Source organism: Lissotriton vulgaris, chromosome 10, assembly GCF_964263255.1.
Source record: "Lissotriton vulgaris chromosome 10, aLisVul1.2, whole genome shotgun sequence".
In the NCBI taxonomy this organism is placed as follows: Eukaryota; Metazoa; Chordata; class Amphibia; order Caudata; family Salamandridae; genus Lissotriton; species Lissotriton vulgaris.
In genome coordinates this window covers 152080009-152106550 of record NC_141698.1, presented here as the reverse complement: position 1 = coordinate 152106550, position 26542 = coordinate 152080009, and the positions used below count along the sequence as shown (strand labels likewise).

At 46.3% G+C, this 26542-nt stretch overlaps 1 protein-coding gene across 1 annotated transcript in view; it reads right to left on the bottom strand.

Moving 5' to 3' along the window:
* The window catches only part of BAIAP2L1 (BAR/IMD domain containing adaptor protein 2 like 1), a 490712-nt gene that overhangs the window by 44735 nt on the left and 419435 nt on the right, over positions 1–26542 (bottom strand). The window contains exon 12 of the mRNA XM_086940727.1: positions 16593–16773. Coding sequence (XP_086796853.1) covers positions 16593–16773 — 181 coding nt within the window. The remainder of the gene's footprint in view (positions 1–16592; positions 16774–26542) is intronic.

Here is a 26542-nt window from a genome sequence, read left to right as displayed (position 1 = left end):
ACACCTCCGATCTTTACCACCACGCTCTCCTCCAGACACCTAGGTTTAGGCGTAAAAAGCACAGAGGCCTTAGATTCTCCTTCCTGGCCCCCTCACTCTGGAATTCTCTACCATTGGATCGCAGACTCTCCTCTTCCCACCCTCACTTTAGGTCTCTCCTAAAAACTCACCTCTTCCGCGGTGTCTATACATAAGGTTCCTCTCTCTCACCCCTCTGCCTCCCCCTGAATTAGTGAACAGCGCCAAGAAACCGTCCGGTGAACGCAGCGCTCTACAAATCCTTTTTACATTACATTACATGATGAGCTATTCCAAAAGGTCCTTCTTCATCCTCATTCTCGTAATCGTTATCCTCTTCTTGCGCATATGTATCTAAAAGATGCGACGGAGTAAGAGGCGAAATAATACAATATTCATGTCTTTGAAATGTCTTCAGTTGAAAACTCCTAGATGGAACAGGAGTCGAGTAAGTTGGAGCTTCAACTAAAGCCTTAGCTGTAGCCGGTAATAGCATTGTAGATGGAATGGTCGTCGACGGGATCTCAGTCGATGGACTGGTCATCGACAGGCTCTTAGTTATCGTTGACGATGGAAACGTCGTTGACCGGTTCGCGGTCAACGGAATCGTCGTCGACGGGATGGTCGTCAGCGGATGGGATGATAGTCGATGGACTAGAGGCGTTTGTCGACGGAGCAGTCGTCGATGAAGCAGTCGTCGACGTGTAGAAGGTACACGTGTCGTGGTCGACCGTACGTCCCTCGTCGACGATACAGGCTTCCTCGAAGGAGCTTTTGTCGACGTATGCTTCGATCAAGACTTCGTCGATGGGGCTTTCGTCGACCATTCTTCGACAAAGGTCTTTTTTTGAAGTCACAGCAATCCTCATTGACAAAATAGGAGATGTGATTGACGAAGTAGATATAGTCTCCGTCGACGAAGGAGCAGAAGATGTGACAGAAATTGTTGACGATGGAGGGAAAGCCAGAGATTTAGAAAGGCTTTTACCTCACTGTTTTTGAAGATTGATTGTGAGAGTCCTTGAGAGCAGAAGTCTGTGGAGACTTTGAAGGCCCAGAGGACGAGGGAGGAGAACTATGAGGAGGGCCAGAAGTAGAGTGGGAGGACTTTAGATGTTTTCTCCCCTCACTAGAAGAACTGTCCTGAGATCTGGCTCTCTTGCTGGACGTTGAGGCTCTGTCATCCTCTTCAGCGGAGGAGGATTTAAGCCAGAACAGGACTCTTGCCTCCCTATCCCTCAGAGTCTTAGAAGGGAGGGTCCGGCAGATTTTACAATCTTTAGCCTCATGCTTGGGGTAGAGGCAGTAGATACAGTCCTTATGTTGATAATCAACATGGACTATTTTCTTGTTGCAGGTTCTGCAGGGCTTGAACAAGGCCTTCTTATCAGACATCTTGAAGAAAAAAACTGAGCTGGCACTTAGGGAGACTCCCTTCCACAAGACGTGCAGTGAAAATTTGAGGAGAACTGGCTCTGCAGAGAGGGTTCTAGAGGGTGCTGATAGCGGATTGGTTGTACCAAAAGTTTGGTTCTTTTAGCATAATGATGTAGATAGGCTACTAAAAGTTAGGCCTCAGGCCTTTTTCTTTAGGGCCTACTACTGTTATTTATATTTGGCACTCCTATTTTATTTACCGTGGGACTCCCGCCTCGGCGACGGGGAATGATTCAGGCATGTGAATTTATGAAAGATACCCTAATACTGGTTAAATAGGATTTCTGGTTGGGAACAATTTTGAGGCAGGCAAGCAATAGCAATGAGTACTGCAGGACATGCTCTCCGAAGTGTTTCTGAACCCTCATGAAAGAAACCATCTAGCGTTGGACAGCTATTTTATAATTCAGAAATAGCATCAGCCGAGAGCCTTTTTTCCTCAGTGGAGCAGCCTGCTGCGCTGCCCACAAGACCATATCATGGTCTTGATAGAGATGGATACAGGAAATCAAGGGGGGCGGTAGGCCCTGGGATAGGGGGAGGCAAGGGGGTGGTGAAGGCTGGCACCCGGTCGGCCTTCTCGACAGAGAAGAAAATAAAGAGGGTCATCAGTGGTGTGAACTCCCAAAACCATGCCTCGAGGAATGCCACTGCATCCAAGCCCTCAGTTCCTTCAGGCATTCCTATAATTCAAACATGATTGTGGCAAGACTGCCTGCCCCTCTGCTTCCTCAGCCCTGCGTTCTGGGACCTTAACTTTCTCCTTCAAGGAGTGGAGTTGTTGGGTAATCTACCTTGTTACGGGTTGGATTCGTGCAAACTCCTTTTTGGTCTGGGAGAGTCTGTCCGTCAACTTCCAGCGATCGTCCCGAATAAGGTTAATGTCAGTGGTGATGTCATCTATTTCCGATTCCTGCAGCATTTGCGATGTTTTAATGGTGAGCTTAGTTTAGTTCAATTAGTCATGTTTCGTTGGAGGGGTTACCAGAGAGTTCAAACTGGATGGAACACAGAGCTTCCATCTAGTGAGACCTATTTTTCAAGGGGTGTTCAGGAAGTACTGGGTACAAGTCCAGGAGAGGGGTTTTAGAGACTCTGGAGACCCGCTTGCCCACATGATGAGGGGGGAGGGGCAACACAAGCAAGTAGAGACAACAATGATAATGGATTTTTGATTTTATATCTTGAAGAGGATGAAAGGCTAGTATCAGTCAGTCCAGTGATGGACATGTGGTATAGTGATTCCAGGCCCACTCGCTCCCCCACATGGTTAGCTGGGGGCAGCACAAGCAGTCTCCAGTATTCCCAGGCACAGGGGTACAAGTGATTTGGGGGGAGCAGTATCCTCAGTATGAGTAGTGTGGACTTGGAATACTGGTCATGAAGGACATTAGGAAGTAACATACATCAGGCTAACGATAGGCACAGCCAGTGCAAACTATGAACCACTTGCCGCCACCACTCACGCTGTCAGTGAAAAGAGGGAGTAGAATGAGCGGTCTATGGTACTCTCTGACGCAGAGTCTAGTTGCAGCTCCAATAGTGTCCAATAGTGAGCTGCCCCTGGCCAAGCATGGGGGACAAGAATTGTAAATGTGCATCCAGGGGTTTGTGGGGACTAGTGTGGGGGCCAATGAGTGACCTGCCCAGTGACAGACTCGGACTGCTTGCCACCCCCGGTGTTTAGCAAGAAAGGGCACAAGCAGTTCATAGTTCCTCCAGCAATTGGGAGGGCATTAGGAGCAAAATGGAAGTAGAGAATTGTCTAAGGCGCCGGTGATCGCAGTAAGGGACAGTCACTCCTGGGGCTCACTTGGCACCAAGCCACAGGCTGGTCAACAATCCCATACCCTCAGCAATCCAGGAGGAGAGAAGTGGCCAAAGTTCCACCCAGTCAGGGGGAAACCCCAGTCCTCAAGAGCACCCCGCAGCACACGCAGACCAGTGGGTTTATGAGGGTTAACATAATATACTCTTGCCTGCATACATCAATGATGTCAGGAGCTAAGATCCCATTTGTTAGACTTCGCATCTTTGGCGTAGTTTTCCCTGACGTCTACCTCCTGTATTTTTGATGCTGTGCTAGATTTAGTTTTTGTTGGCTTCGATGCTTTGGGCACTTTGCCACTGCTGATCAGTGTCAAAGTGCAAGTGCTCCCTGTCCTAATGAACCTTACAATTGGTTCTCCCCGATTGGCACATTTGATTTAAGGGTAGGTCCCTAGTAAAGTGTACTGAGTGTGCCAAGACCTGTAAATCAAATGTGCCAGACAATAATGAATGTGTCCTCATGTAATGCAACTAATGCTATGTAAAGCGCTCTGATACCCGATTCGGTTCAAGTTTGCGCTATATAAAACTCTGTTAAAAAAAATGCTACTAGTGGGCATGCAGCACCGATTGTGCCATCCACACGAGTAGCCCTGTATATATACCTCAGATCTGCCACTGCAATGTCTGTGCGCAGTTTTGAACTGCCATGCAGGCCCTAACCTTACCCTATCTTACATGTAAGGCACCCCTCTGGTAGGCCCAAGGTACCCCCGTGGGCTGGGTGCAGTGTATGTGAAAGGTAGGGCATGTATTGGTGTGTGACATAGCCTGATAGTGAGATACTGCTGCTTTCGTTTTTCACTATTGTAAGGCTATCTGTCCCATAGGATAGCATGGGAGATACTTTGTAACATCTTACAAGTATAACTTCCCATTGGGACAAGATAGAGGTATACAGTTTGTGCTCTCTGAACTCAGAATTTCATAACTCACCTTTTAGTAAAGATGGTATTTAAATTGTATGTTTGAAAATGCCACTTTTAGAAAGTATGAATGTGTGTGAAAATAGCACTCAATCAAAATTTGTTCAATAATGTGATATGTGTGCAATGTCAGATTGAGGTCTGCTAACATACATAAGATATCTGAAAGTGGCCTAGCCCCTAAGAGCAGCTAGGGCTCCGACATGCAACGACTTCAAGAGGTATTCCAATATTTATTTTCATCAATAGTATACCATTTCTTTTCAGCGAATTCAATTTTCCATTTCATGCAAATCATAAACACTGTTGTCTCAGAGATGAAAGTCAATAATACATATATATATAATCTTTACTATTGAAGAGATTTTCATAACCATCGTGCGGCTCGACCTAATTTCCCGCTCCAGCGGCTATCGTTTGGACTGAGTTCCAACTAGTCGACTATTTTGTCTACCTTACGCCATACGCAGGTTGCTATTGCAATTAATTAATTACCTGTAGACACAGATCCCAGTAACGAGCAGTGGCATTTCGCGCGCGTACCTTAGCACTTCCAATACCCTACAATTCGAACCCTGACGAAGGAACACAGTTCCGAAATGCATTGGGTTATGTATTGAAGTGTATTGTAAAATTTCTCTGTATTATTGACTTTCATCTCTGAGACAACAGTGTTTATGATTTGCATGAAATGGAAAATTGAATTCGCTGAAAAGAAATTGTATACTATTGATGAAAATAAATATTGGAATACCTCTTGAAGTCGTTGCATGTCGGAGCCCTAGCTGCTCTTAGGGGCTAGGCCACTTTTAGAAAGTAGGCATCTTCTTGTTTAACCATTCTGTGTGCCTCTGCCTGTCTATAGATTGACTGTCTGGTTTTGGAGTGACATGGGCTGGGGGTGTGCATTCACTGTAGACTCCCACTGGAGGGGTTGAGGTGTGCCTGTCCCTTCCTGGATAACTCTGAGCTGAGCTGAATAGACCTTGGCTGCATTTAGAGTAGTGGGAGGAGTGTTCCTTGCACCTGAATAGGGCCCGTCTCCCTTGCACAATGCTGTGTTCACCCCCTGTAGTCATACTGCACCAGTGAGGACAAAACTGGTCTGGACTGGGCTCAGAGACCCTTGCACAAAGAAGAACAAAGACAAAATGGGGTACAACTAGTGGACCTTAAACCTCAGAACTTTTGGACTCAAGAGGAAACTTGTATAAGGAGAGCTGTGAGAAGGAGTACTCACCCTTTGCTGTGTGCTGTTTGAGGTAGGCATGCAGTTGCTGCTTCTGCCAAGGAAAGGACAAAGACTAGAACTTTGTTGAGAAACCCGCTTGAAGAAGAATCTCCAAGGGCTTGTGTGTGCTGGCCTCCTGTTCTGAAGTCTCAGGGACACAAAGACTTCACCCCCAGCTCCCCTAAACTCTAGAGATGTAGTCCTTTCTAAATTAATGGGCCCACTCTTCAAGCCCATTCGCAAAGCCTCATTGCAGCACCTGACTTAGAAGACCGCTTTCTTAGTGGCAATTACCTCTGCTCCCAGAGTGAGCGAGATTCTGGCCCTATGTTCTAAAGAGCCTTATCTCATTTTCTATGCTAACAGAGTAGTCCTGGAACCCACCCAAGGTTTCAGCCTAAGTTGATCTTGAATTTTCATATTAATCAGACTATTACTCTCCCCACCTTTTTTTCCAAATCCTACCATCCCCCCTGAGAGGGCGATAACATTCCCATGACCTAAAAGGTGTTCTAAAATTCTACAAGGATAAAATTAAGAGCATGAGAAAGTCGGATTGTCTCTTTGTGAATTATGGTCCGATGCGTTCTGATCTCCCTTCCTCTAGTCCAGTCCATCTCCAAGTGGATAGTGTCTTGTATCACTTTATCTTATCAGTTAGCTAACAAACAGCTCCCTGGTAGACCAAAGGCTCACTCCACAAGAGACAAAGCCTCCACTACGACCCTTCTCGGGAATGTGCACATGCAAGAGATATGTAAAGCGGCTACATGGTGATTGGTACACACCTTTGCCCGCCATTACTTACTAGATTCTGATACTCAGGCAGATGCCCAGTTTGGGCAAGCTTCCTCGACGAATTTGTTTGGTTAACATGTTGTTCAGAGTGTGCTAGCTATACTTGTGTTTGTTCGCAGGGTCCGGGGATGGGCTTGCTACTCTATTCAGTGCTTATAACTATTGATGAGTATCTCCTGGAAGAGAAGGATATGCTACTTACCAGTAATCCTAGTTCTCTTCCAGGGGTATTCTCAAAGTCATAAGCAATCCTCCCCGGACGAATACCATGTTTATAACAGCACTTCGTCTCCTTATGATCACTGCATAGTGTGACAGAGTCTCTAAGACCTCTCTACCTGACCTGTCACCTGTGGGGCATGATGGTAGCCTTGAGATTTTAAAGGCATATCACCTGTTTTGTTATGTGTATTCTATATGCAGCATTCTGGGCTAATTTGCCTGCTATTACCTTCCCTTTTTCCTTGAAAATAAAGGCTATGTTCAAACAAGATAAGAGTACATTTCTCTATGTTATGGAAATGTTGCATTTAGGGGTTTTATTTTAAATGAAAAAATACAATGCAACATTGGCATTTTTTAGCATAATTTGCTGTTTAGGCTGAATATATATATGTGTGTGTATATGCATAATATATAACTATTGCTGTATATTTCCACAGGACTAGTCCTTAGATTTGGTTAAACATGCATTTATATGAAGAAGTTACTTACCTTCAATAACGATGTATCTGTAAGAGACATACATTAGTTACAGATTCCTTATCTTAGAATTACCCCCAAGCGTCAGACTGGATCTGGAGAATCGTTCTGTAGCAGTACCCATGCGCTTTGGCAGGTGGCATTGGTCGACTCGGGGTCTGTCGTCAGCGTAGTGTCGCCAGGATGACGTTGCAGTATCTACTTAAGATGCCACACCTGCGCCCTGACTACAGTTCTAATACAACTTTCCAAGCCAGAAGCGCAGAGCCATGCAAGACACTGACCTCTGGCTCTCATAACTAGAGCCCTGGAAGGGAGTCCCTATCCCCAGAAGTCAGTTCGCAGAACGGGGAGGCTGGGTGGGGAGGTAAGGAATCTATAACTAATATATGTCTATGACAGATACATTGTTACCGAAGGTAAGTAACTTGTTCCTCGGAAAGAGACCATAAGTTATAGATTCCTTGCCTTAGAATAGATAACCCAGCAATGCCAACCACGACGTGGGTCTGCGAACTAAGTTCACACCAGGAAGCCCTGGAAAACAGAACGGCCAAAAAAGCCATCCCTGTGGACTTGGCTATCCAGGTAGTAATGTTTTGTGAACATGTGCAGGGATGCCCAAGTGGCTGCCTGGCAGCTGTCAATCAGCAGAACTCCCTGTCCCAAAGCAGTAGTGTCTTTCGTCACCCTGGTAGAATGGACACACAGTCCTACTAGAGGTTACTTTTTTGCCCAAGAATAGCAGATATGAAAGTATAGGACAACCCATCGAGAGTTGGTACGTTTGTGCACGGCCCAACCTTTCTTGGCGCCCACATAACCCACGGAGAGTTGATAGTCTACCCAGACATCTTTAGCCGGAAGGGTGCGGAGGCGGATAGAAGGTGGGTAATGTTATGGTCTGACCTATGTGGAAAGAGGTAACCACTTTGGGTAGAAAAGAGGGCCTAGTGCGAACAACCACTTTGTCCGGATGAACAGCAAGAAAGGGAGGCTTGGAGGACAGAGCCTGAAGCTCACACCCTGCGAGCAGAGGTGATGGGAAGAAGGAAAGCGGTCTTCAAAGTAAGAAGACAAAGAGGAGAATTATGTAGTGGCTCAAAGGGACCACATCTATACTAATATAATAAAGAGAGAGCCCAAACTTTTGAGGCGGGTAATCTCAGGAACCACAGCACCAATCACAACACCCAATACAGCGTTGGAAAGGGCAGTTGCAGCAGAAGGACATAGGCTATGCAGACGCCCACCATATACTTTTAAAAGGTAAAAGAACCGTGCCAGCAAAGTAGTCCCTTGTGGGCGTGTCTGCGTTGTGCTGTGGGCGTGTGCTGGGGGCGTGACAAACGCTGGGGGCATGTGGTACGTTCCGGCCTTCATGCCATGTCTCATATCGTGTGCTGTGGGCGAGTGCGGGGCGCGGGATTACGGAAAAAAAAGCGAGCGTTGTGCCCAATATTTCATTGTTTTTTCTTCCCAGGTTCTGTACATTCCAGCTCCGGGTGTCCACCCTGCTCCCTTTAAATAGTCCTGCACCCCATAATCATAACCCACCCTTACTCCTTAAAATACCCCAACACCCTTAAACACTAACCCATCTTAACCCTATAAATATACCCTGTACTCCAAAACCCAAACCTATCCCTAAACCCTAAAAATACCCCTGTACCCCAAAACCCAAACCTAGCCCTGAACCCTACAAATACCCCTGTACCCCAAAACCCAAACCTACCCCTGAACCCTAAAATACCCCTGTACCCCAAAACCCAAACCTAGCCCTGAACCCTTAAAGTACCACTGTAACCCAAACCTACCCCTGAACCCTAAAAATACCCCTGTACTCCAAAACCCAAACCTAGCCTTGAACCATAAAAATAACCATGTACCCCAAAACCCAAAGCTACCCCTGAACCCAAAAATACCCCTGTACCCCAAAACCCAAACCTAGATTGAACCCTAAAAATACCCCTGTACTCCAAAACCCAAACCTAGCCCTGAACCCTTAAAATAACCCTGTACCCCAAAACCCAAACCTACCCCTGAACCCTAAAAATACGCCTATACCCCAAAACCCAAACCTAGCCCTGAACCCTAAAAATACCCCTGTACCCCCAAACCCATACTTTTCCCTAAACCCTAAAACTACCCCTGTACCCCAAAACTATATCTGAACCCTTAAAATACCCAAACACCCCAAAATATATACCTCAGTACCCCAAAACATATACCCCTATACCCATACTTACCTTATCCAAACATAAAAAAAACATGCTTTTACCATTCATGCAGTTATAACGAATTTCGTTGTAAATGTATGCGTGGTAAAAGCATATAAAATGTAATGCCATGCTTTATAATGGCATTGCGGAGTCATGGTACTTTCGTAATGAAAGTATGCGGAGTGATGGTATGCGGAAAGAAAGTTGCGGAATAATGGGTGTTTACCTTCCCCCGGTAAGTACATTGGTGGCACGGCGGTCTACATCTCCAGCAACATACTCATTTTTTCACCACCGATTTGAAAAATGCACAGGTCTCTCTCATTGATGGCCAGCACCGACATACACTTTTAGACACACTTCCCGCCACAAGTTCTAGAATTGCGAACTTTAGAGCTGGGGAGCTACGTTCGAATCTCGGCATCAGCTCAACATCCTGTGATTCCATGCAAATCGCTTTGTCTCCCCGTGCTTCCCTAAATGAATGTGTTCTTCTATAATGTAAATTGTGCTCATGCTATGTTGTTGAGTTTGCGCTATATAATATTGCAAGGAAAAATAAAGTAGGAAAACTCGAGTTCACACACTACTGAACGCGCACTCTTAAGTGCATCAGCAGTGCACTGTGAATCAGTGCTATCAAAATGAAATCCAACAAAACAATATACTACTGGCCGGCAGCAATTCATACCCGGACAAGGTTGGGACGGGCTGCTAGTATAAGATAAGTAAGGACAAGATTTAAGTCCCATTGGGGCATTACGAAAGGAGTAGGAGGAAAGAGATGAGTAATGCCCTTTAGAAATCTATTTACAATCGGGGACTTGAAAAGAGAAGACTGATCAGGAAGGCGAAGAAAGGCAGAGATGTCCAAAAGATAGCCTATAAGGCTGCTCAGAGCAAATCCCTGCTGGGACAAAGATAGAATGAAGAGTAGAACCTCTGAAAGAGGGGCAGAAAGGGGATCCACAGCCTTTAATGTGCACCATGCCACAAATGTATTCCATCTACAGGTGTATGCCATTTTAGTGGAGGGACGCTTGGCTGCCAAGATGACATTGCAGACTTTGGGAAAAGAAGGCTGTCAACTGTCGCTGCTCAATCTCCACGCAAGGAGGTGGAGGCTGGACAGGTTCGGGTGGAGCATGGTCCCCTGCTGCTGCAACAGAAAATCCTCCCGAAGAGGCAGTCTGATCGGAGGTTCGATGGTCATTCTCAAGAGATAAGTGTAGTAGACTTTTCGTGCCCAGTCCAGAGCTACAAGAATAACTTGGGTCCGGCCGCGTTTGAAATACTTCAGCACTCTGGGTAGAAGTGGTACAGGCGGACAAGCCTACAGGAGGCTGCAATTCCACTTGCGACCAAAAGTGTCACCGAGCAAGTGTCGCCTTGGAAACTCCAACGAGCAGAACTGCTGACATTGCGCGTTCTCTTTGGTGGAGAACAGCTCTAACCAAGGCTCTCCCCACTGGTGAAAGAGACCTTGCACCTCCTCCAAGTGAAGACACCATTCGTGATCCATCATGCAACAGCAGCTGAGTTCATCCGTCCTGGCATTCAGGGAACCTGCCATGTGTTGAACCATCAGGGATATGCCCTGATGTTCCAGCCATGTCCAAAAGCGCAGAGCTTCTTGACATAGGATCCACGACCCCACCCCGGCCTGTTTGTTGCAGTACCACATGGCTGTGGTGTTGTCCGTGAACACCTGCACTACTCTTCCTTTGACAGAAGGAAGGAATGCCTTCAGTTCAAGACTAATCTCCCGGAGCTCCAAAAGATTGATGTGGAGCCCGGACTCTGACAGAGACTAGAGATCCCGATCTCCACCTCTCCAATGTGGGTGCCCCATCCCAGGAGTGACACATTTGTCTCCACTGTGAACTCTGGTTGGAGAAGGGAGAGGGATCTGCCGTTGACCCAATCATTTGACGTGCAGTCCCCTCCGATATCTGGATGACATTGGAAAAATTCCGCTGATGCTGCACACACTGGAACTTCAGGTTTCACTGCAGAGCCTGCACATGCCATCTTGCATGATCTACCAGAAGGATGCAGGAGCCCATGAAGCCCAGAAGCCTCAGGGTCATTCTCACAGAACTCCGGGATAGAGGCTGACATATTGGTATCATAGCCCAAATATCCCCAACTCGCTGCTCGAGAGGATAAGCCCTAAACTGAGCAGTATCCAGAACTGCTCTGATGAAAAGTAGCTCCAGAGAGGGAATCAGGTGTGAATTTTGCATGTTGATATCAAACCACAGCAAATGCAGGAGGTCTGCCGTAGTCTGGAGGTGGGAGAGGACAGCCTGGGGCAAGCCCACCAGCCCAAAAGGATGTTGGCTAGGGCTTCACTGATTGGCAGCTGGGGGTCCGAAAAGCTCGCTGCCGGCTGAAGCACCTCTGCCAGGAGGTTAGTCCTGACTGTCACTGTAAGAATCTCAAGGTGGAGAGCCTCGGCCGCCCTATGCAACATCATTGAGTATGACGCTCCCTCCTCTATAGCCACGGTAGGAGGAGACAACATGCCAAGGTCTGAGGAGGTATCCAGACCACTGGCATCCCCCAGTTCCTCTCTCCATTCCAGATCATAATCCAACAGGTCGGTCTTCCTCACCTTCCTCTGGCTGCCAATCTGGCTGAAAAGGGCCAAGGTAGGACAAAAGTACCCATCAAAGCCAGGTCCTGCGTCAGCCGACACCGGTCCAGCTCCTTGTCCACATCGGGACAGAAGCCGGGTTCACGTCGGCTGGGGGCCCAGCCTCTGCATTTTGTACTGCCTGTAGTCTGGCCAGATTTTTTTTTGCAAGTTCAGGTACAGACTATTACAGTAATCAAGGCGGGACAAAATGAGGGCTGAGACTGTTGTCCTGAAACCATCTACTGAAAGGAGAAATGTAATTTTTCTCAGTATCCTAAGGAGATAGAAGCAGGTAGACACCACTCCGCTGACCTGGTCCCCACAATCGAGTTTATGATCAAAGATCACACCAAGGTTTTTACCTTTCTCTGCAGGCGCTGGAAGATTTCCCATAACCTCGGGCCACATGTCAGGAGACCAGATGTGGGGATTATTCCCAAATATAATGACCTCGGTCTTGCCTGCATTCAGTTTCAGGCAATTAGAGGCCATCCACCCAGAGATCCCTTTCAGACAGTCATGACATCTTGCGGCCATCATGTCTTTGGTCCCTTGTTGAATGGACGACACAATTTGTGTGTCGTCTGCATAAGATAGTAGTTGCAGCCCGAAGGACCTTAACAGTGCCGCCTACGGACTGACCTAGACATTAAAAAGCATGGGGCTCAGGGAGGAACCCTGCAGCACCCCGCATGAGAGGGTAAAAGGTTTGGATTTGTCCTTCCCCATCTCAACTGTTTGGATTCTGTCCGCCAAGAAAAATTTCAGGGGGCGCCAGGCCCTCCCTCCCACCCCGATCTTCGACAAACCGTCCATCAACACAAGGTTATGGACCATGTCAAGGGCGGGGACAGATCCAGTAGGATCAGGACACTACTACACTACTTCATACTACTGTTCCGCTCTCTAATTTCCTGCCAGGCTAGCAAGCTTTTGTTATTAAAAAAAATCTTGAAGCTTGAGTAATCCGAATTTTGCCCAAAGTTCACAGGTCGGAACAGACATGCACACTCCCAGCGGGAGGCAATATACTAATCTCAGTTGCGTGTGTAGCAAAGGGATTCCGAAGGCCTCCCAGATCTTTTGGTACTGAGAGGATATAATCCTAAAAACTTTATACCGCAATTTTTTCGGGAGTATGGGAATTTGCAAAAAAGGAACTAGGGCAATCTTGGTTGCCTCCAGTATTAGAATCAAGAAAAAAATAGTGGAAGACATTTCTTCTGCAATATTATAATTCAACAAGTTGATAAGTGATAAGTGAGGCTTGATAGTACAATCGAAAATTAGGTAACGCGAGGCCTCCATCTTCCACATCTAGTTGTAATGTTTCTAGTTTCAGTGTAGGTTTTCTACCCTGCCTTACGAAGCACCTTACTTCAGAGTTAATCTGGTCAAAAAAGGACTGAGGGACTATCAAATAAAAAAATAGAAATAAAAAAAAAAAGAGGTAGTATATTCATTTTAATAAGTGCCACTCCTCCCATGATTGTTAAAGGGAGGTCCTTTCACTGTACAAGCAGTTTCCGCATCTTATTAATTGTACAGATAAAATTAAGTGAGAACAAGTCTTCCAGGTTAGAGGTGACAAAAATCTCTAAGTACCTTATTGGCTGAGTCATTGAATATTTATGTCCTCGCATTGAAGGAGGTAATATATCAAAGGAGCAATTAAAAAGCATTCCACTGAACTCTGTCAAATGCTTTTTCAGCATCTAACATTAAGATTACTGCTTTTATTTTATTAGTATTAAAATAGTCGATCGATTGACATAAGTAGTGAGTATTAGTGGCTAGAAGTCTGCCATGGACGAACCCATTCTGGTCCCTATGTATAAGGGATAGAGTCGCCTGAATTAATTGACTAGCAAGGACCTTTGAAAAAATCTTACAGTTGCTGTTAAGTAAACTTATCAGACTATTAGAATTGACCTCCTCCTCTGATTTTCCTTTTTTAACAAAGCTGACTACTACAACTTGAGTAAAGGAAGCGGGCACCGCTTCACCTTTAAGAATTCCATTAAATAATAATCTCAAAAAGGTGGTAAGCTGAGGTTCCAAAAAACGTATAAACCTCAATTGGGATCCCGTCAAGCCCGCTTGTTTTTGCCGAAGGTGATAGCATCACTTAGCGATTAACTTCCAATAATGTAATATTTATTTTAATTTAATTTTAAGGGTATTTATAACGCGCGCAGCTACTCAATAGAGTGTCCCGGCGCGAAGCACAAAGGAACATGGGAGCCAAAGCAGAGTAAAAGAGTGACAGTCTAGTTGAACAGGAAGGATTTTAGCTTTTTTTTTAAACTGAGCGGGATTCTTCAATTTGCGTAGATCCAAGGGAAGGGAGTTCCAGTAAGTGGCTGCAAGATAAGACAGAGAACTGCCGCCTTTACGTTTTAGACTAAACCTAAGGATAGTTGCCAGAAGCATATAATCGAGGAGCGCAGACACCTGCCAGGGGTGTAAAACTGAAAACGTTTCCTAAAATAGGCAGGGCCATACTCATATAGTGCAGCATGAGCAATGGTAATAACCTTAAACTTTATCCTAGTTTTTACTGGCAACCAGTGTAGATTACGTAAGTGGTGCCTAACACTGGAGTGCTTAGGAATGTCCAGTAGAAGACGAGCGGTGGCATTCTGAACCACCTGAAGTCTGTCCAGAAGGTAACATGGCAAACTGGCATAGAGTGCATTAGCATAATCTATGTGAGAGGTGACCAAATCACGAATAATAGTTTCTTAGGCGGCGAGAGACAATAGCGGCAAGAATCTACGGTGGAGTTTTAAAATACCCAAGCAAATGCCAGTAAGTTTGCCAATCTGGTTAACAAAACTTAATTTCTCATCAAACCAGATGCCAAGATTTTTCACAGGATGGCCCGAAGAGGAAGGACAGGGGGACTCAGCTGGTCAGCAGTGACGCCAAAAAAGAAGGGGGGAACTCCCCAAAAGAATCTCAGTTTTGTCTGCGTTACATTTTAACTGAGCCGACTCAAGCCAGCTAAAGACCGCAGACAGACAAGCCTTGACATAAGATGTGTCAGCCTCGTGCTTCTTCCAAGTAAACAAAAGTTGTGCATCATCTGCATAGTCAACTACTTTGGCACCAAGATCTCCTCAGCCAGCTGAATAAAAGGAGTCATGTAAAGATTAAATGACAAGGGACTAAGGATAGGCCCCTGAGGTACTCCTGTCAGCACATCCTGAAATGAGGACACAAAAGGGGGAATCCAAACCTGTTGAGTTCTTTTTTCCAGGAAGGATTTCAACCACTCCCAAGCAGTGCCGATAACACCAAGCTTATGTAAACCGGCGAGGAGAAGTGAATGGGTCCAGTATCAAAAGCAGCTGAGAGGTCTAACAAGACCAAAACAACCCTGCCCCCAGCATCCAAAGTCTCACGAATTGCCGCTGTTACTTCCACGAGGGCAGACTCAGTACTATAGGTAGCCCTGAAACCAGATTGAGCAGGGTGGAGGAGGCCATGCCGTTCAATGAAAAATGAGTGCTGCTTATTAACCATTTTTTCACAAACTTTTGCAATTGCGGGGAGCAGAGAAATAGGGCGATAGCTGGAGGGAAGATGGGGATCAAGAGGGATTTTTTTTATAAGAGGAACAAGCAAAGCCTGTTTCCAATCAGTAGGTACAAATTCAAGAGAAAGTGAGGTATTAATCAGCCGGTTCACAAAGGGATTAACAACAACCGCAGCAGTGGTCATAAGTTTCGCCGAACATGGGTCATGCGGAGAGCCCGATTTAAGACAGAATAAAACATCAAGAGAGTCTGGCAGGGAAACAGGTTCAAATGCAGAAAAGGTGACACAGGAAGTAAAGCCAGTCTGATAGTCGGGGGATAACGGAGGGATTTGGCTATTAAAAGTTTGAAAATGTGATTGTAGTGACCTAACCTTGTTAATAAAAAAGGTGGAAAGTTCTTTGCACCAATTAAGAGAAGGGGTATGGGCCACATTCAATGCAATGGGAGAAGTGAAACTTTTTACAATGCTAAACAACTCTTTGACATTATTACTAGACTGGGCAATTCTGCATGTGTGATAAGTCCGCTTAGCCAGTCTAATGGCCGCATAATAAGCCTTTTGGGCCAATTTCAATGAGGTCTTGGCCCCGGAGTAATAATCTTGACTCCATGTTCTTTCCAGCTTTTTACAATGCTGCTTCAAAGTTTTAAGCTGGGTTGAGAACCAGGGTTTAGACAGTGGGGCATTATGATGTCTAGGTTTGACTTGTGAGGATAGATTGCTCACTACCTTCTCAATCCAACTATTAAAATGGGCAAGAGCAAGATATCCGTAAGCAAAAGATCTCTTTGCTCCAGAGAAAGTAAAGGGCAGTTAATCCTGTTCAGCCAACTAGCAGCTTCCTCTATTCAAGTACTATGGGGGACAGAATAGTGCTCACTATAGTATTCAAGAAAAATAGCTGGAATATCCCAAGGATGAGATATAAATCTCCCAATAACTGGGACTTTTATTTTTTTATACTATTCTTATTAGCCCTACGTTTTACTGACCAAGCAAGTTATCTGCCAATCTGATCATTTTCTTTATATTTTGTTCCATGAATGCAGTCTTTGTTATAAAATACGTTCTTTCACTCCCCATTTGTATATTACAGATTTCTGAAGCATGCCTTTAATATACAAGATCTCATCCTATGAAAGAAATTAACTGCATCATGAACAAGCAGCACCAGTCACAAAAGTTTACACTGTATAATAAAATCAGTAGTACTAAGTGTTTCCTTTCCGGGTTTTACTCACTTGAGGCGCGCTGCTAGGTAGTGGTGGGGGTGTCACTTTGTCAACCGTCCTGTCAATAGATGCTCTTGGACTGTCAGTAGAAGCTCTTGTTGACGGCTGATCCAGGTAATCGGGTGGAGGGAGCACAACATTGCTTTTATCAGTCAGGTTTATTGTACTGACGCTTCGGATTGCTGAAGGACTAGATAGGAAACCGATAAAGATACAGTATGTTAAAATCAATCAGTGTGGTCTAGCAGTAATGCAACACCTAAATGAAAAACAAAGTGCAAAAATATGAAATAAGAAAGGATTACAAAAGCGGTTTCTTGCCCTAAAATGGCTTTCCGCGAAACCAAGCCTTGACCAGATAGCCGGAACAATGGATTCCAACCATCCTTGGATTAAGGAGTCCCGGACAGGTGTGGGAAGCTTGCTAAAACTGCAATCACACTCTGAAGGAGGAAATGACAACACTTACTGCTTGATGATACCAACCACCCTTAGTTTGAGGAGTCCCGGACAGGTGTGGGAAGCTTGCTAAAACTACAGTGAGCCTCTGAAGGAGAAATTACAACACTTGTTGCTTGATGGATGCCAAGCGCCCTTGGTTTGAGGAGTCCTGGACAGGTGTGGGAAGCTTGCTACAACTGCAATCACACTCTGAAGGCGGCAATGACAACACTTGCTGCTTGATGGATGCCAACCACCCTTGGTTTAAGGAGCCCCGAACAGGTTTGGGAAGTTTGCTACAACTGCAATCACACTCTGAAGGAGGCAATGACAACACTTGCTGCTCGAACACTCTATGCCCACGGACCTGGGTCCCACCATTTACTCCTCCCTTCAGGGAGGTGCTGAGAAAAGGGGGAGGAGTAGAGTGTTGCAGCCAGGAGCTTGGAATGGAATTTACAGATCAATTGCATGCTAAAATGGGTGGCATAAAGAAATATGCAGCAAATGAGCAACACAGATTCAAAAATGCACAGCCAGTATACCATTATTCCACCTCTAGTTTCAGTTTGTGGGCCACCGAGCTGGCAGCTTGCCCATTGCAAGTGTCAGGAGGGAAACCACTCTTCTACAGACAGAAGCAGCAGGCATGTTGACCGGCTGCTACAGCAAGACTAGGGGTCCCAGCCACATGGGTGAGGGCTGGATCGCAGGAACCTCCAGCCTGCACTTTCTCTAGCAAGGAAGCACAGGCTGAAGGGCCTCAAGTGCGTGTACTACTGCAAACCTCTGTAATGCTAGGGATAATTTAATGTAGCTTTAGTAATAGCAACAGTACTTAAAATATAGTTGTTCAAACACGATTCTGACAACCATTGGCGATGAGGTCTTGCCAATTACTCTTTTAGCTGTATAGTTGCCAAAAGCCTTTTTATTGGCTATACCAAGAACCAACATGGGGCTTAGCGCAAAACCAGTGCTTCGATTGGTTGGCTTTGTCACCCTTTTTCCTGTGCTTCTTATTCAATGGTTCTTCTTTCCCTTCTAGTGTTTGCCACTCCAATGGAACACACCCTTTTTACCATCCTTTAGACTGGCAGACTTGTATCTTTCCACTGCTCACTTTGAGGGAACTACTGATTTCTTTTTGTTAAAGATCTCCATTAGAGTGCATATGCTTTCAGAATCTCTCCCTTATGTACAGCTTCCTCTCCACCCAAATCCATGCACTGCCTTCCCAGAGTGTTGTGTTGCTCCCTCACACCCAGACTTACTTTCACTTGTATCCTGCTTTTTATGCCACCCAGACAACACACTACGTGTTTTGCAAGGGGTATATCGTTTCCTTGGGTGGGGTTCCAGCTTATGAAGAGATGCAGGGGGAGGTGACCTCATCCAATGTGCAAAAATAATTTAGCAATTGCCCCCATTGTTAAGCTTATTAGAGAGACTACCAATAAGTAGGCGTTTTGTAGGTTTTCTCACTGTCTTGTTTTCCAGAAAGAAATGCTAGAAAAGTGCACAATAAACCAAAGAAAAAGAGGAGTGCAAATAAAAGCATAATCGTATTAAAGAATGGCAATGGAGATGAACAGCCAATAGCAAAAAATTATTTTCGGGACGGTAAAAAGGAGAGCTAAGAAGGGGAGTACTGGACTACCAGAGCAATTACAAGAAGGTAAAAGTGGGTATGGGTTATTTCATGAATCTGTAAATGATTATTACATTCTGCTAACACAAGATCATGCTTTCAATACTGTGACAAAAAGGGAAGGGCCCTAAAGAACAAGTTACTTACCTTCGGTAACGCTTTTTCTGGTAGATACAGTATCTGCCTGTGTATTCCTCACTATGTGAATATCCCCTTGCGTCAGCAACATTCGGAAATTCTTTTAGTAGCCTCGCTCCGACGTGAACTTGGACGTCATAGAGACACTGAATCGCACGCGACTCCGCTGACGTCACCGACACCCATAATATGCCCACGCCGGCGTGATGACATCAGTTCCCTTTTATCCGCGTCGTCGACGCTAACGGTTTCGGGGAATCTCAGTAGCTTTCTAGTGACCTTGTTGCTATTTCCTTCGTTTTTCTGCTTCTTTGTTTCGTGACGATGTCGACGAAGAAGACTGGCTTCAAGCCCTGCAAGGAATGCGGGAACATGTTGTCCATCACGGACCTGCACAAGGACTGCTTATGGTGCTTAAGCCCTGATCATGATGTGGATGGGTGTTCATTTTGTCGAAAGATGAACCCGAAGGCCGTCCCTCCTCACCTCGGTAGCCAAGCTGTAATGCTTCGCGAAAGTGTGGAGGGAGGACCAAGTTGCGTCCCTACAAATATCCTCTACAGGAACACCTCTAGACAAAGCAGAGGTTGACGACTTAGCGCTTGTAGAATGAGCCCTTATACCCTCTGAAGGCTCCTTACCGGCCAAAGAGTAGCAGATCTTTATACAGAGGATGATCCATCTTGAAAGAGTTCTTTTATGAACCGCTCTTCCTTTTTTGCAGCCAGCAAACCCAATGAAGAGCTGGTCATCCACTCGATAGTCTTTAGTTCTGTCCAGGTAAAAGCTCCCCGCCCTCCTAGGGTCCAGACGGTGTAACCTCTCCTTCTCCTTGGAAGGGTGTGGTGGAGAATAAAAGGTAGGGAGGGTAATGGATTGTCCTAGGTGGAAGGGAGTCACCACCTTAGGGAGAAAAGCAGCCCTGGTCCTAAGAACCATTCGTTCAGCATGAATGGTCAAGAATGGGGGCTTGGAAGTATGAGCTTGAAGCTCACTTACCCTCCTTGCTAAGGTAATTGCAACCAGGAAGACTGTCTTAAAAGTCAAAAGCCTCATAGGACACTTGTGTAAGGGCTCAAAGGGAGCACCCATCAAGTATGTTAAGACAAGATTTAAGTCCCATTGAGACACAATAAAGGGATTAGGAGGGTATTTATTAGTGAGACCCTTCAAAAATCTTAAAACTACAGGAGATTTGAAAAGAGACGGCTGGTCCGGCAAACATAGAAATGCCAACAAGGCCGAGAGATAACCCTTGACTGTGGCAACAGCAAGCCCTTGCTGCGCCAAAGAGAGAGCAAACTGGAGAATATCAGATAAATGGGCTTTCAAAGTGTCTACAGATTTCTCTCCACACCAGGTGACAAATTTAGACCATCTGTAAGAATAAATGGATTTAGTGGAGTCACGCCTAGCCGATAATATGACATTCACCACATTATATGGGAGAGAAAAGGAATTCAGGTTGCCCTGTTCAATCTCCAGGCATGAAGGTGTAATGTCTGGAGGTGGGGGTGTAGAACCTGCCCCTCCATCTGAGAGAGGAGGTCTGCCCTGAGAGGGAGACGGAGTGGCGGGTGAGAGGAGAGGTGGAGATGATCTGTGTACCACACCCTTCTTGGCCAATCCGGGGCGACCAATATGACTTGGGCCTGGTCTTGGCGAATCTTCCTCAGAACCCGAGGAATCAAAGGTATGGGAGGAAACGCATAAAGGAGTTGTCTTCCCCAACTCAACTGAAACGCGTCCCCCAAGGCTCCTTGCATCGGATACTGGAGACTGCAAAAAGACGGGCAGTGAGCATTCTTGTGAGTGGCGAACAGGTCCACCCGAGGAGTTCCCCACATCTGAAAGATGCTGTGAACTACCTTTAGATGGAACCTCCACTCGTGGTCGGCCGAGAATTGCTGACAGAGTGTCCGCACGAACGTTCAGAACTCCGGCCAGATGATTTGCCATCAGACAAATCTGATTGTCCTGAACCCAGGACCAGAGCCGCAGAACCTCCCTGCTGAGACACTGCGACCCCACTCCTCCCTGCTTGTTGATGTACCACATCGCGGTCGTGTTGTCCGTCAGGACTTGGACTGATCGACCGCGAAGGGAAGGGAGGAAGGCCTTGAGCGCCAAACGTATCGCCCGCAATTCCAGAAGGTTGATATGAAGCAACCTTTCCTGTGGAGACCAAAGACCCTTGACCTCCAGGTCCCCCAGATGAGCACCCCACCCTAGAGTGGATGCATCCATTATTACTGTGGCCACTGGAGGAGGCAGTTGAAAAGGCTTCCCCTGAGACAGGTTGCCTTCCACGTCCCACCAAGTCAGATCCGCTGCAGCTTCTCTGGAGATCCTCACTGACTCCCTGAGATCTCAGTTGTGCTGATACCACTGTCTGCGGAGGCACCACTGGAGTGCCCTCATGGGCCAGCGTGCATGGTTGACCAACAGAATGCATGAAGCCATCAGACCATGCAGGTGAAGGACCTTCAGAACTGGAACGACCGCTCCATTGTAAAATAAAGGAATCATTTCCTGAATGTCGTGAATTCTTTGAGGAGGAGGGAATGCACGACATACAGTTGTGTCCAGTACAGCACCTATGAACAGGATGCGCTGGGAGGGCACCAGGTGAGACTTGGGTACATTTATCGAAAAACCCAACCGGTACAACAACTTGGTTGTCTCTTGCAGATGTTGGAGCACTCTCTCCGACGACTCTGCTTTGATCAGCCAGTCGTCCAAATAGGGGAATACTGGAATCCCCGACCTTCTGAGATGTGCTGCCACCACCGCCATCACCTTGGTAAAGACTCGAGACCCAGTAGTAATTCCAAAAAGAAGAACCGCAAACTGATAGTGTTGTGACCCCACTGTAAAACGGAGATACTTCCTGTGCGACTTCAGGATTGGGATGTGAAAATACGCGTCCTGCAAGTCGAGCGACACCATCCAGTCTTCTTCCAGCAGCGCTTAAAGAACCTGCGCAAGGGTGAGCATCTTGAATTTCTCTTGTTTGAGATAGAGATTCAAGATCCTGAGATCCAGGATTGGACGAAGTCTGCCATCCTTCTTGGGAATCAGGAAATACCGGGAGTAGCATCCCTGACCCCTTTCCTGCTCTGGAACCACCTCTATCACACCCTTTCTTAATAGAGTCTGCAATTCCTCCTGTAGAAGCAACAGATGTTCCTCCGTGCAGAAACCTTGGCAAGGGGGGTAATTGGGAGGGAATTCCCGAAAGGGAAGGGCATACCCAATTTCTACGATTGAGAACCCAAAGATCTGATATAACCGATTCCCAATCCTGTAGAAAGTGGGTAAGCCGACCCCCCACCGGACCCGCATGATCCTGAATTGCAGATCTAGGGCTGCTTTTCTGTGGCTGGGGGGTTGGAGTAGGCGGAAGAGCAAGAGGCCTGACGTCCACGAGGACTAGCTCTTTGCTTTCTCCTGTAAGATCTGTACAAGGTATTCTGCTGCTGCTGCTGTTGTTGTTGCTGCTGACCTTGTCGATAATTGCGAAAGGAAGAGCGTCCAAAACCTCTGAATCTCCTGGTCGAAGAACCTCGGATCTGGAGACCTAATGATTTGGCAGTAGCTCTACTGTCCTTAAACCTCTTTAAGGCAGTATCGGCCTTTTTTCCAAAGACACCAACACCATCAAATGGCAGATCCAACAAAGCTGCTTGAACATCTGCAGAAAAGTCTGATGATTTTAGCCAAGCCGACCTTCTCGCGGCAACCGCAGTGCCCATGATGCGAGCCACAGAATCAGCAGTGTCCAATCCGCTTTGTATTACTTGGCGTGCCGCCGCTTGAGCGTCAGACAACACTTCCTCAAAATCACTCCTACTTCCATCAGGAATCTTAGGAGCCAAAGAACGCATTGAATCCATAAGTGCGTGCACATATCTCCCCATGAGACAAGTGGCATTAGTGGACTTCAATGCCATACGTGCCGAGGAGAAAGTCTTTTTGGCCACCTGATCCTGTTTCTTGGCCTCCTTATCCCCAGGCACTTGGGGAAACGCACTCAAAGACTTCTTTGAACATGCTGCCTGAATGACCAGGCTCTCAGGAGAAAGATGAGATGTTAAAAAGGCAGGGTCTTCTGGTGCAACCCTGTATCGTCTTGCCACACTTTTGGAAACAGCCGGAGCAGTTAGAGGCTTTTTCCACACCTCCATAATAGGCTCTGTTAAAGCCTCATTAAACGGAAGCAACGGTTCCACCACCGAACTAGGCGAGTGTAGGACCTCAGTAAGAAGATTAGACTTAGATTCAACTGTTGGCAAAGTCAAATTAAGAAGTCCCGCAGCCTTCCTCATTACTACATGATAAGGCTGGACGTCCTTTGAAGGTGCATCTGAACCCGATGGTATCTCCCATTCCGGGGAAAAATCCAGGCCACTAGCATCTGCCAGGTCTTCAAAGCAGTCTTCTTCTAGTTCACCTTCCTCCACATCAGGATGAGAGTCAACATATCTCTGCTCCTCCAAAAGGCGTTGTGCCTCCCTCCTGGACCTCTCCTTAACACGCCTCTCCACTGGATCCACCATCGACTCCAACGGAGCCGGAACCGACGTCGGTATCGAATCCGATGGCCCTGTGGGTTGTACTTGAGGTCGACTTGGAGCGGGTGACGCCGGGATCGGCGTCGACGACTTCGGCAGAGCCTTGTACTGCCATGGCGGCGTCGGGGCCGGCATAAACGGCGCCGGGGCATAGGAGCGTGGCACCCCCAAATTGTAGGCCAGTGGACCCATGGGACCCGAAGGTGCTCCAGAGGGGTACCAAGCCCTCGTAAAGACGCCATACATTGCGTTAAAAAACGCTGATGAGTCTTGGCCTAGGGCAGGAAAAGGTGGCTGAACACCCTCAGGATGGACTTGAGGTGGGAACGAATCCGGCTCCTCCACAGGCACAGATTCCCCTTCCACCTGAACTTCTTCTTCCTCTCGGGCCGGGGACGGCGCTGGAGACGGATCGGAAGCCGGAGTCTGCGACTGCACCTCCGACTCCCAAGGCGAAGCCTCACCTTCCCGATTCGAAGCTTCCTGCGGTGGGATCACCTTCGATCGAACCTTCTTTGGCGACTTCGATCTAGAGTCAGACTCCTTTCCCGAGTGACGTCGGGACTCATGTCTCCTCTTCTTATGCTTCCTTCTTGATTTTGAAGCATGTTCCGCTGAGGACTTCGAGGTCGACTCCTCTCGAGATCTAGATCTTGACTTCGATCTCGACCTCTCCCTTCTCGAACGAGATCGTGAAGACTTCCTACCTTTGTCAGCCTTCAACTTCGCCAACAGGAGCTTGGTTTCTCTTTCCCGCAGGGCCTTCGGGTTCATCTTTCAACAAAATGAACACCCATCCACATCATGATCAGGGCTTAAGCACCATAAGCAGTCCTTGTGCAGGTCCGTGATGGACATCATGTTCCCGCATTCCTTGCAGGGCTTGAAGCCAGTCTTCTTCGTCGACATCGTCACGAAACAAAGAAGCAGAAAAACGAAGGATATAGAAACAAAGTCACTAGAAAGCTACTGAGATTCCCCGAAACCGTTAGCGTCGACGACGCGGATAAAAGGGAACTGATGTCATCACGCCGGCGTGGGCATATTATGGGCGTCGGTGACGTCAGCGGAGTCGAGTGCGATGCCGTGTCTCTATGACGTCCAAGTCCACGTCGGCGCGAAGCTACGAAAATAATTTCAGAATGTTGCTGACGCAAGGGGATATTCACATGGTGAGGAATCCACTGGAAGATGTATCTATCAGAAACTTCTACTATTCGAACCAATTTTGGTAAACCATAAAAATCATAAACATGATTTGAGCCCTGCATGGAAGTCTGATCTGGTGAAATAGGTTTATCAGATTACATTTAAACTGCACAGTGGGTTAGTACTAATAATAACACATTGATTTTTATATAGTGCTTCTGCTGCTTCTAACCACTGTAAGTATGTAACAATCATCTAATTTAACAGAACTTAAATTACATACCTCTGAAGGGTGGATGCATTACCAGGGGATTACAACTCATGACCTGCAGATCGCGGCGAAAAACAATAGTTACTTACCTGTAATCTGTGGTTCTCCAGTATTGCTGTCTTTCATAGATTCACATGCCTGAAACATTCCCTGTCGTCGGAGTGGGACTCCACTCCGACGACGGGGAATGATTCAGGTATGTGAATCTATGAAAGACACCCCAATACTGGAGAATCTCAGTGCCACGTTTATTTTACACTGAGACACCCCTCAGATGTCTTGTGAAGTGTGACAGACTTTGATGAATCAGGGTAGATTTTACACTCACAACTCCAACCAGAAAAAACATGCCTTTTTAGAGCCAAGCCGCCGCACAGACCAGAAGAATCAATAATGCAAATTCAAGCCGTCTTAGAGAAAATAATGCTGGAAGTTCAAACGGTTTGAAAGAGTATAGCAGTTATGAAGCGAATGAGGATGTAGGGCAGTGAGGGTCAGGTGACTAAGACGTCCAGAACCAGAAGTTGGGAACAGTGAAGAAGCTGGTCATAGATGTCAAGCTTGTTAAATTAATGACTAAGGACAAGGATCAATTAATGCAATAGGTCTTCCTTTTCATGGGCCTTCTGGGATAGAAGGGCCAAGCAAGACACAGTATTTAGTTTAACTGCCTAATAGAAAAAAGGTATGCTTACGACTTCATGAAATTAAGAATTCTCTGTTGGACAAGGCAGAGTTCCCTAATACAGCCACCAAAGATAAGAATTTTTATTCCAGACCCATACTGACCAATAAAATTCTGGTTAAACTCAGGGAATGAAGAAGACTCTGAAATATTTGGACTCAGAAACTATGAAATCTCCCTTTGTAAGTGGTAGATAAAACAGTTAAATAAAATGTTGTGGAACTGTCTCAAGATACTGGAGATGCTAGGTAGTGTCCCCCATATTACCTTTTATTTCTTTCCCTCCTTCTTGTATTAGGTAGGTCCCTGGGTCTCCAGTGGTGTAAAAGTGCAAAGTCATACCATCAATATGGAAAGTGGGGCCCAATATAAATCTGAAGAGGCATCACAAAACTGGAAGCCTCTCTCAGGTTACAGCATCACATATAAAAATAGGGGGAAGTGGGAAGCAGATATGGGGATGCAGAAAAGATATGTGCGAAGAGTGCTCTACTCACACAGTTGTAACCCAATAAGCCAGGTTAAAACTCATACACCAGAAGCGCGTCCAAAGCGGTTACATAAAATCAGTCTCCACTACGATGAGCTATGCCACAGCTTTCGTACATACGTTGGATTGTTCTGGCACATGTGGTGGACATGCTCATTGAGGAAGCTTTAGCTGATTTGCCAGATGGGTACTGGTGTTCTTGGGACTGACTCAGAGCAGAAAAGAGAGTTAGGACATCACTAAGTCGTTCAGTCCAGGGCTGATGCTAGTACCATGTTACTATAACCAGTAAATCTAGTACAAGGCCAGTAAATGAATGCACAATTTAAGTAACTGGGTCATGACAGCGAGTAATGTGAGAGATAAATAGGTACACAATGGACAAGGAGGGGGGATACTGAACATAATGGATTTCCTGTCTGACAGATTACCCCTGTGAAAAATAAACAGTCAGAATACCTGAGCTCTTTTTTTAATGAGATGTATTTTAATGCTGTCTAACTAGATACCTTTGACCACAAGACTATAAACTTAGCTTCCTTATGTGTGGAAACTATCAC